This window comes from Caenorhabditis briggsae, assembly GCF_000004555.2.
Source record: "Caenorhabditis briggsae complete genome, chrI, whole genome shotgun sequence".
NCBI classification, from domain to species: Eukaryota; Metazoa; Nematoda; class Chromadorea; order Rhabditida; family Rhabditidae; genus Caenorhabditis; species Caenorhabditis briggsae.
In genome coordinates, this window is record NC_013489.2 from 11,828,090 (window position 1) to 11,839,927 (window position 11,838).

At 35.0% G+C, this 11,838-nt stretch overlaps 2 protein-coding genes across 2 annotated transcripts in view; both read left to right on the plus strand.

Annotated features, from left to right (window-relative positions):
- Positions 1-278: 278 nt before the first annotated feature.
- On the plus strand, positions 279-6,233 carry CBG18701 (the record flags this gene model as incomplete). The annotated part of the gene is made up of 8 exons (XM_045241300.1): positions 279-503; positions 831-1,160; positions 2,678-2,994; positions 3,960-4,078; positions 4,130-4,305; positions 5,063-5,165; positions 5,817-6,049; positions 6,105-6,233. 8 exons carry the CDS (start codon positions 279-281, stop codon positions 6,231-6,233), a joined length of 1,632 nt encoding a protein of 543 aa, XP_045096550.1.
- Positions 6,234-10,642: 4,409 nt separating this feature from the next.
- Cbr-hsf-1 overlaps positions 10,643-11,838 on the plus strand; it is a gene marked incomplete at both ends in the record, with an annotated part of 6,610 nt that continues 5,414 nt past the window's right edge. Inside the window, one exon of the mRNA XM_045241301.1 lies at positions 10,643-10,865. Coding sequence (XP_045096551.1) covers positions 10,643-10,865 — 223 coding nt within the window. The remainder of the gene's footprint in view (positions 10,866-11,838) is intronic.

Here is an 11,838-nt window from a genome sequence, read left to right on the forward strand (position 1 = left end):
TTACAGTAGTTGAAATATTCAGCTTCTATGTTTCGAAACATTTTATGAGCTCCAAACCCAAAATTTAAAACATTTCAGAATCTTCTCAACTTTTCCTTTCGTTTTTTTATATCTTTTCCTAATTCTGAAATCTTGATTTCTGTCGCCTCTAACATTTCATTTTACGTGTTTTCCAACTCTTTCAAAACTCCCCAAAAAAGTACCGAAACCCGGGATCAGTCTTCCCATTGATTTCCTTCTTTGTCCACTTCCAATAATCCATTCCTCAATAAAAAAAAATGAAGAAATCGGGAAGCAAAGAATCCGGATCAAACTGTGAGAAGGCTCGATCAACAGAAGGTCAAGGGAGACGAAACGGGACCCAAAGACAGACGAAACAAACGAAAAGACAGCATCAGAAGACACCAGAAATGGAAAAAGAGCAGCTGAAAACAAAGACGAAAGGATCAGCAAGGAAACGGACTAAATCCACATCGACAACAGTTTCAACCGACACTAATAAGGTAAAAATTGTCTGAAAAGCTGGTTTTTCGAACTTTTTGAACAATTTTTCGAACTTTTTGAACAATTGTCATTGACAACTTTTTTGGCAGATTCTATTCTGTGGAGATATGCCGTATCTAACAAAAATGTGCCTGAAATGAGCATTGTGCCGATTTGAAACCGCTTCTCTCGCTTAGTTGGATTTGAACAGAAAAGTTGTCAACTACAAAAATGAAACTCGATCCCAGTTGAAAAAATCTGGACAACTTTTTTAGGACTTCAAACTGACTATTTTCACCTTGCCCCAGTTTTTTGCAAACCTACAGTAACCCTCTATACATTTCCAGAACAGTGACAACACCAGCAAAAGAAGTAGTCCAGATAAAGAAGACAAAGAAAAGTCGAGTGTTTCTCAAAATCGAAAACCTTCGGAACAAACGAAAGAAGACACGACGAATCTGACGACGTGCCAAGAGCTGAAACCCAAATCCAGGCCAAAATCGAGCAGAGTTCCAGTGGAAGAAAGTACAAAAAGAAAGGATGAAGGGAAGGAGAAGGAACAGCAAGTTTCTGAAAAAGGGGAAAAGAAGTTCAATATGCATTTGGCACAGCTCTTTTTCAAACGGATGATGGAGGCACAGAAAACGAAGAAGACTCCGAATAAGAATCAAGATGAGGTGGGCTTTTGGTTCAATTAACTCGGTTCCTATGAGACTTATCAAACATCAATAAATCAATAAAATATTTGGCTCTTTATGACAAGCGGGGGAAAAGGGGGGGGGGGGCCCAAGTGGAAAAATTATGCCTGAGTTGATATTTACCGATTTTTTCCAGTTTTGTGATCGTTTCCATTAAAATTTCGAACTTTGAACACTTTTCATAATTTTTTGAAAATATCAGTTTATGTCATTTTTTGCATATTTTTTGTCTATTTTTTTGTTACTAAGCCTGAAAAAATCTGAAACTAGCTGAATAACTTCAAATTACACAGCTGCAATGGAAAAATTCGTATTGTTCATGAAAAAAACCGGCCTAAACTGAAATTTTTTGAAGTGACAAATTTTTGTGGAAACAAGCGCAAAGTACGAAATTTTTATAGAAACATTTGAAAAACTTGAAAAAATTGGTAAATCTTAACTTAGTCCACATTTTTACCTATGCCCCCCCCCTTTTGATTTGGCCCCCCCCCCCTTTTCTCATGGGCCCCCTTGTCATAAAGAGCCAAATATTTGTCATAAAATCATCAACATTTTATCAGTTGACAGATTTTTGATATATCTTATAGGAAGCGGGATAATTTAATTGAGCTTAAAGTGTGCAAGTATAGTGGTGACGCAACCTGCCGACCGAGTTGTTGAGCTCAATTATCTCGTTTCCTGTGAGAGCTATCAAAATTTTGTCAAAATGATAAAATGTTGGTCATAACTTTTCCAACATTTCTATAGTTTACATATCTTTTATATCTCTCATAGGAACCGAGATAATTTAGCTCAAAGGAGAACGGTGTTTAGAGCATTTCTTGCGTTCTTACTATTAGAATTTCAAATTAGAATTAGTCAAATTGCAATTTTTTGTTTTTTTTTTGATACAAAAACACTTATAAATTACTAAAACATTAGCAAAACCCTCGAAATTTCAACGCAAATAGTGATTTCCAAAAATTGTCCCAAATGGCTCAGTGGGTTTTGGCACCACAATTTATGGCCCACAACACTAAAGTTCAAATTTTTCAGAGTTCAAAACTTTTTGTTTTTTTTTTGTGGTCCGCGAAAATGCCGTTTTTGGGGTAATTTGAGGTGAAAAAATTTTCGCTGCTGTATTTGAGGATATTTTGACACTTTGAGACATTTTGAGACTTTTAGCTCAATTATCTCGTTTTCTATAGAAGATATAAAAATCTTGCAAACATAAAAATGTTTTTGATAATATGACAAACATTTTATCAGTTAACGAACTTTTGATATCTCTTCTAGGAAACGAGATCATTGGGCTCAAAAAAAAACAGCTCGGTCGGCACCACTGGTTGCGTCACCATTTCACTTTAAACTCAATTATCGCGCTTTTCATGAGAGATATCAAAAATTTGTAAACTACAAAAATGTTTGTGATAATATGACAAGTATTTTATCAGTTGACATATTTTTGATATCTCTCACATAAATCGAGACAATTGAGCTCAAATAAAATGTTCCAGAATCTCGAAGTGATGCCTGATGTGAGTTTCATGGCGAATGTCTCCAAAAAAAACGTTAAAAAGTCCAAAAATCATCATCGAAAACCGTCCAAACCACTCGATTCGACAATTTTTCAAGCCAATGGTCAACCAGTTTGGATGGTACCGGATCGGAAGCACGAAGTACAAATGGATGATGGCGTCTGGACGAAAATTCCAGAATTGATGAAGGCGCTTGAAGAGGAAAATTTGAAAATGGACGATCCTAAACAGTGGCTTCGAATGGTTGAGAATTTTATTGCCGGAAAATTTGACGACGGAATTATTAAGGCGGATAGGTGAGACATCTGGATAAACAGACAGACAGATATAACGATAAAACCTGGTTTTCAGTTGATTTAAAGGTGGGGGGACAAGAGATTTTTCGTAGGATTTTTGTAGCTAGGGTATGCATTCTACCGTCACAGTGTACAACGCTTAATGTCACTCTGCGTACAGCGGTCGTCCTCACCTTTATAAATGCAGTCGGGCGCCGGCTGCCTCTTTGCCCGCGTGGCTCAGTCGGTAGCGGCGCCGCACCCTCAATCATCGCCCTCACAAGTTCAACTCCTCGAGGGGCATATTTAAACGGAATTTCGAGAACATTATTTTTTTTCATGTCCCCCCACCTTTAAAGCCATTTTCAGGGGACTGAGGCTCGGGCGTCAAGTTTCCAATCACTTTTAAAAGTTTGAAGGGTGTAAAACAGGTCTAGATTGAAAACTTAGTAATCACAGATTTGTTTTGAGAATTCCTAATTTTTCAGCTGTTTGATGATTTCTTAAATATACCCTTTTTTTCACATTTTCAGTAAAAAATGGAATTTTAAAAAAATTCTGCGAATACAAAGTTTTCGATCTAAATCTGTTTTACACTCTTCAAAATTTTCAAAGTGATCGAATAACTGACAGCCGAGCTCCAGACTCCTAAAAATGACTGAAAATTAACGGAAAACTTCGAATCAGCTCGATTTTGGAAATTTTTGGAAACTTCACAGAATTTTCCAAATGTCCGCAAACACTGCGAAAATGTCATTTTAAGCAGTTTTCAACGCCAAATTCGTTTTTCCCATAGTCAAATTGGTCGAAACTCGCGAGTTGAGCTCGAAATCTCAAATTTTTCAAGAATTCGGCGTTTGCGTACTCTCGAAGCTACAGCAATCCAAAATTGCTGAAAAATGCGAAAATGAAGCTAGAAATGTCTACTTTTCAGTTCTAGACCCAAATTTTGCGAGGAACGCAACTTTAATAACGAACATTTTCAGCGACATCAAAGTGGATCCATTTGGCAGTTTCAAAGAGTTGGATGAGAGATCAGATGTGTTTTTTCGATACGATTCAACGGTTTACTATACTTTATCGAATATGCTCACTTTGAGTAAAGGTTTGATGATTCAGAATCTGGAAAGTTAAACAGATTTTTGGGAATTTTCAGAATCCGTCGATCGTTTCTTCAATCAAGAGAAGGGTTTAATTGAGCAGCCACGACGGGTAGATGCTCAATCTTTATTCCTGAAACCGTCGAAAGAAGAAGATGAGGAGAAGGAGAAGACGTGTCTCGTGACGTCGATTGCCTTCAATATGGATAGTACTTTTATTATTAGTTATGATGTAAGAAATTCAGAAATTCAGAAATTCAGAAATTCAGAAATTCAAAAATTCAGAAATTCAGAAATTCAGAAATTCAGAAATTCAGAAATTCAGAATATCAGAAATTCAGAAATTCAGAAATTCAGAAATTCAGAATATCAGAAATTCAGAAATTCAGAATAACAGAAATTTAGAAATTCAGAAATTCAGAAATTCAGAAATTCAGAAATTCAGAATATCAGAAATTCAGAAATTCAGAAATTCAAAAATTCAGAAATTCAAAAATTCAGAAATTCAGAAATTCAGAAATTCAAAAATTCAAAAATTCAGAAATTCAGAAGTTCAGAAATTCAGAAATTCAGAAATTCAGAATATCAGAAATTCAGAAATTCAGAAATTCAAAAATTCAGAAATTCAAAAATTCAGAAATTCAGAAATTCAGAAATTCAAAAATTCAAAAATTCAGAAATTCAGAATATCAGAAATTCAGAAGTTCAGAAATTCAGAAATTCAGAAATTCAGAAATTCAGAAATTCAGAAATTCAGAAATTCAGAAATTCAGAAATTCAAAAATTCAAAAATTCAAAAATTCAAAAATTCAGAAATTCAGAATATCAGAAATTCAGAATATCAGAAATTCAGAAATTCAGAAATTCAGAAATTCAAAAATTCAGAAATTCAGAAATTCAAAAATTCAGAAATTCAGAATATCAGAAATTCAGAATATCAGAAATTCAGAAATTCAAAAATTCAAAAGTTTAATTTGAATTTTTTTCAGAGACGCAAACCAATCATATCGATTAAAAAGTTCCGTAAAAAATACCAAGATCGTCTCCGGATCTCAATGGAACAGGAGAAGAAGGGTTCTCGTGAAACGTCCAGTAAGGCGATTTCAAAAAAAGGCAAAACGAAAGAAGGGGGAAAAAAATCGAGAGAAAGTTCTTGAAGATTCTTCCAGAAGAATCCCTTATGATTAACAAGTTTTCTCAATGTTCATGTCATTTTGAACACCGAAATGCACTCTTGATTCTATAAATACATGCAACACAACCACAATGAATATCATCTTACTCGTCATTTTTGAGAAAAATAAATATTATTTCATTTTTTATTTTTAAATTTCCAGAATCTTAGAATATGAGAACATCATAATCTGAAAATCCAAACTTTTAAAATTTTGAAAATCTGAGAACCTGAAATAATATCAGAATCTCAGAAATTCAAATTTTCGGAATTGCCTATGTTCAAAATTTCGAAATATGAGAATCTTCTCAAAGTCTGAAAATCGGAAAATCTCAGAATTTCAGAATCTAAAAATCCAAATTTTAAAGAATCTGAATTCAAATTCAAATTTTTTTTGAGATTCAAATTTTCGGTAATTTCAAAATTCAGAATCTTTGAATTTAGGAATCTGAGAATTTCCGAAATTCAAATTTTCCGTGTTTCGGCTTTTAGGAAGTTCAAGAATCTGAAAATCTGATCAAATCCCGAATTATCTAAAATTCTAGGATTCGTTTCTGGAAGTCTCGTAGAATCCCCAAGGGTTCTCAACGGAAAAGTGATTGGCTTCGACGCCGAATGGAACCCAAATCGATATTTCGCAATTAATATGGCTGGATTCGCCCTTGGAATCCAATTAATTCTGAATTCCAACGTCGAATTCAGAAGTTTCTGCCCCTGGGGATCCGGAAAATCGGAGTCCTGTTTATTAGAAGATTTGAGGCTGAAAAGGGAGGATATTGAACCATTTGCATTTGAAAATGAGGTAAAATGTTTTATTTTTAGATTTTTTTGATTTTCCAAAAATTAAAAAATTCCAGACGAATCGAGAAGTTCGGGTTTGGCACACCAAAACCTCTGTACCTTTCATATGGGATTTACACCAAAATCCGTTGAATTGGCTATTTTCGCAACCACCCAAAACCAATGGCTACTCTGTAGAATATTGATATTGTTTTAATTTTTCCTTTAATAAATAAAAAAAATCGATTTTTGCGTACTTTTGTCATTCTATAGTAATCCACTAATCCCTTGCTTCAAACTTTATCTCTGAAATCGCACGTCTTCTTGCAAATCTGCAAAATGACGTTTTTCCAAGATTATCTGAACCTTATAAAAAAGAGCAAAAAGGGTTTTGCTCTGGCTGGGGTTCGAACCCGTGACTACTGGCGTGATGTGCAAAAGCGTTACCACTGCGCCACGGACACATTTAAAATTGGAGAGTGCAAGCAGTATAAGAATGTTGCGTAACGTGGTGGCGGCTGCCGCCGCCAGGCAGCCTGAAAGCATCCGGAGAGATTTTTTTCCGGGTCAGGTGCAAAATTTCATGTCATTCCTAATCCTATAATGTAATAAAAACCCATTTGCCACCACCGTCTTCTCGTGTCTTTCTTTTTTGAAGGACATCTGACCATCTGCCACACTTGGTTCTTCCTTTGAAATTCTTTATTTTTTCGGTTTTTGGGCCTAAAACCGCCATGTTTTTCTTTTTTATTCTTCTTCTATTTTTATTTCTTCAACTCTTTCTGCTCATTGAGCCCTTCGTAGTCGACCATCATAGTCGGCCAAAACAAACATAACCGCGCCAAAAAATCAATTTTATGAGATTTCCTCCAGTTATTGCTTTATTTGTGTTACTTTTGATTTATTGTTCATTTTGTTTATGTTTTCCGTTTTGACAATAATTTGATAAGAATCTTGTTTATTTGTCCCTCTTATCGCCTCCTCAAACCGATTTTCCTCCAAGTGCACCAAGTGCGCTCCACCGGACACCTCACAATTTTTTTCTCAATTCCCATTTCTTTCGTTTTCTGCTCATTTTCAACGGATTTTTTTGCCCTTTTCGCTGAAATAATTCATTTTTCCCATCTCCTGAGGTCCTGAGCTTCAAAATGAGCCCAAAAACTCCAGAAATGTCGGCGGAATGTTCTAGAAAATCCGGATTTCGCAATACTTGTTTTGTCATGTGAGAGGGCTGGACGCATGTGATTGATGATGCCGTAGTTTTGCCAGAGTGCCGGAAAAAGTTGAAGAGTTCAAAAATTGGGATTTTGCAAGAATTATGTGCTCTGGGTACATAATGTGCCGTACATTTGGGTACTTTAAAACAGGGATTTTTTGAAAATTCTTTAAAAAATGTTTTCGTGTTCAAAAAATGACGAATTCCTAATCTTTGGAGTGTTATAATACTTTGGGAAAAGGTGTTTTTGGAGATCGTAATCTAAAGAAGTTCTGAAAATTTGTTTTAGAGAATATTTTTGATTTTTCACACATTTTAGGTTTTCTGAGAAATTTTTGATTAAAAATTGAAAAGTTCCATAAAAATCCAAATTTATATTTTTTCAAACTTCTTGGAAAACGGAAAAAAAAGTTCCAAAAATTCTCGCGTTTCGAATTTTTTGAATTTTAGATATTTTTTTTGAAATTTAAAGATGGTGTGAAATATTTATTGCTTCATTTAAAAAAAAAATAAATATTTAAAAGAGTCAAAAATTAAAAAAATTTGAAAATGTTTTTTTTTTCGATTTTCAGACAATTTGAAAAAAAATTAAAATTGGAATTTCATGGAATTTTTCAATTTTTTTAAATTTTGAGTCAAAAAAATTTATCACAAAACTTGGAAAGTGTAAAAAATCGAGAATATTCCCAAAAAAAAAATTTCAGGACTTTTAAAAAATTAAACCTCCAGAAACGTCTTTCCCAAAATATGATAACACTTCAAAGATTAGATATTCGTCCGAAAATCTGAAATTCAAAAATGATTGTCAGAACTTTTTTGAAATTTCAGTAAAACTGCAATTTTGGAACTTTTGAATTCAAAACTCTGCAATTTTGGAATTTTTGAAATTGCAGACTCCTAGAATTCTAGACATTGCTCATATTCTAAGATCCAGTTTCTATTCAAAAATTCATCGTTTTCATCCCGAGCCCATCCCATCTAGCTCCTCCGAATTAATAATCAATGATCATTCTCCTCAAAAGTGTAACATCTGTCCACATACACATTGTTCCTCCTCCAATAGGTTCCGAATTATTCAAAAGATATGCTATCTTATGCATTGCTCATCCCATCTTCGCGTACTCTCCGGTCGCGACCGATAGCTCAAGAGACAATTTCTTCGAATTTCTTCGGGAGAAATAGTATGGGAATCGGAGAGGGTGTCTGGGGAGCCACCAGTTGCACTCGCCCCACCTACACAAATACTCTCCGGAGAGATTGGGAGAGAAAGGGTTCCCAATTATCCCCGACCCATTTCACACATTTTGTGGAAACATTCCTAGAAACATTCCAAATAGCTACTTTATTCCCTATGGATTCGAGGATGTATCCTACAAACTACAATCGGAGTAATCCTATTAATAACAATAATAATAAACCGAGGTATAGGCTTTTTTTAAAATTTGCAGTTCTGCAAAATACACTTGAGACCAAAATTTTGGATTTTTGGTGCTCCATTGATAGGGCAAAGAAATCGCTTAGAAGCCGTCAAAATCGGTCCTGTGGAAGTGAAAAGCCGGTGGCCGTGGCCGAAGGTCCCACAGCGACAACTACAGTCACCGAAAATTGTTTTTATTTTCCAGATTTATTTTCTCCTTTTTTCACTGCAACTTCAGTCAACGAAAAGCAGTGAAATATCGAAAAAATAAATGAGGAAAATGATAATAATTTTAGGTTACTGTAGTTTTCGATTTGGAACTTTCGGCCACGGCCACTGACGTTTCTCTCCCAGAGCTCCTATTTTTTGTTGCAAAATAATTTTTCTGAAGCGCCCAAGGCGCTCCAGTTGGACTCTTACTGCTATTCTGTTTTCGTCATCTAAAGGGAATCTATAGTCATTTTTCATGTATTCTGAAGCGCCGAAGGCGTGCCAGATAGAAACCACGAGTGCTATTTTCATCGTCGTCGTTTTCGTCACAGCTACACAGCTAATCTGATAAAATTAGATCAAAATCTCTCTTCTACGTTTCTAATGTGTGGTTTAGCAAGTCCTTGGTGTGTGATAACTTTATCACTGATAAATTTAGCTCCTCTAAATTGATGGATTGGCTCTGCGGCAACGAAAACGAACAACTGTTTTGGTTTTTTTAAAAACTTTTCTGCTGTCTCTGATCAGCACGACATCGTGCTCCTTATCGAACTCAAAATTTGGCCGCGTGCCAATTTTAAGGGCATCAAAATTAGAGGAACATACAGTACCGGTTAGAAGATTTCCGGCCATTTTCAAGAGTTTGAAGCTCATCAGCTAAATTTTGGAACTTTTTCAAATTTTCCGGATTACTGTAGTTCCAGAAGTACGCAAACACTGCGAAAACGCCTTTCTGGACAGTTTTCAACGCCAAACTCGTTTTTCCCATAGTCAAATTGATCTAAACTCGCAAATTGAGCTCGAAAAGCTCGAAATCTCAAATTTTCAAAAATTTGGTTTTTGCGTACTTTCGAAGATACGCGAAAAAAAGCAAAAAAATTGGGTCAAAATACTCTGTCTTCTTATCGCTAAAATTGATGGAGGAATTTTCCGAAAAAAACGCAGTTTTATCAGTAAAAATCACCTTATTTCGGCTAAAACATGCCAAGAATGGTCGCTTTTTGCCAAAAAAAATATATCAAAAATAGATTTTAAAGGTGGTGTGCGGTGAAAATTTTTATTGCATCAAAATGTGCTGAAAAGCATGTAGATTGGCATAAAAATAAACAAAAAATTCAAAAAAAAATTCCTTCATCGAGAAAAACGCTCTTCAAAACATACGCTGAAAGCCCTTAGGGACGAGCTTTTTCATTTGTTTTTCTAGGCCGCCCGGTGAGTAAAAGCGCGCGAATTCAAACTTTCAAAATGTTTTCTTCCGTTTCACTGTTTTTTTCAGGTTTTTCGATGTAACTGGTAGAAAAATCAACAAAAACCTTGAAAAATGAAAACGGAAGAAACATTTTTTAAAGTTTGAATTCGCGCGCTCTTACTCACCGGGCGGCCTAGAAAAACAAATGAAAAAGCTCGTCCCTAAGGGCTTTCAGCGTATGTTTTGAAGAGCGTTTTTCTCGATGAAGGAATTTTTTTTTGAATTTTTTGTTTATTTTTATGTCAATCTACATGCTTTTCTGCGCATTTTGATGCAATAAAAATTTTCACCGTACACCACTTTTAAAAGCTGAATTTTCTCAAAAGAGAATTTTTTGAAATTTGTCTTGTAGAGCGCGCTTGCATAGTCTCGTCACTAGAATTTTTAGTAATCGAATTTTGTGGCACTTTTACCTGAATCTGGGTCATTTTTTGAGCTTCTTTTATGTATTTTTTTCGATATTTTATCAAAATTTCAAAAATTCCAATTTTCCAGATATCGCATCTATTCAGTAATTCGTAAAATGAATCCAAATCAGCAGTTGGTCCATCAACACCAACAACAAATGGCAGCTCAACAGCGTTCTGTTGCATCGAAGAACAACGAAATTCGTCGTTATGTTCAACAGCCGGTGCCGAATCGACCGCCCGGCCAGAATTCAAATCGGAATGGAATGGGAGCTAAGAATGGGAAATCAATGACATCGGTTACCATAGAGGAAGTCCCAAATCATGCGTATTTGGAGAGTTTGGTAAGGGAGATATGGAAAAAAAATTGACTGAAAATCGTCAAAAACTGAAATTTCGAGGTGTAAAAATCGCTAACAGTTGCTTGAAAAGTCTCTAAAAAACGCTGAAAATTTAGCTGATTTTTAGGGATTTTCCCTAAAAATTTTTTTAAAAATTCATTAAAAACCACTAGAACATCACTAAAAATCATAAAAAATCGCTCAAAGTTTTAGCGGTTTTAAATGATTTTTTAGCGAGTTAAAACGATTTTTTCGCAAAAGTTTTACAGTGATTTTTAGTAATTATAGCGATTTTTCAGTTAATTTTTAGTCAATTTGCACTGAAATTCTCAAAAAACGCTTCCAAGTATTTCGATGTTCACTGAAATTTTGAAAAGAAAATCGCCGAAAATTTTAAGCGATTTTTAGCTATTTTAACTCTTCGAAAACTGAAATTTCGAGAGCTAAAACGCCGAAATTCACTAGAAAATTCACTAAAAATCGTCAAAATTTTGGGGATTTTTCGTGATTTCAGTGCGATTTTTAGTATAAAAATACGCAATTTTCACTGAAATCGAATCGAAAATTCATTGAAAATCGCCAAAAATTTAGGTGATTTTTCAGCGATTTTCCAGTGATATCGATTATTTTTGAAAACTGGTTTTTAGTGAATTTTTAGAAATTTTTAGCAAAGTCCTAGGCCAAATTTGAATGGTGACCTAGAATCCCAAAATTTGTTTTTCTACGCCACATAATAAAAACTTGTTTCTGGTAGCTAAAAGCATGGTTGCAAGCGGGCCGGCTGATAACTTGTCCCTAGAACGAGATATTCAGACGGTTTTGGTACCGAATGATAGATCTCGACAGGGCCCATCACGCCTGTATCAATCGAGCGGGATCCCGGTCCGATAACAAGTCGAAAAATGTGTTTCAATGACAATTTTGGACCAATTTGACAAAAAACACATTTTCGACATGTGAATTCCACCACA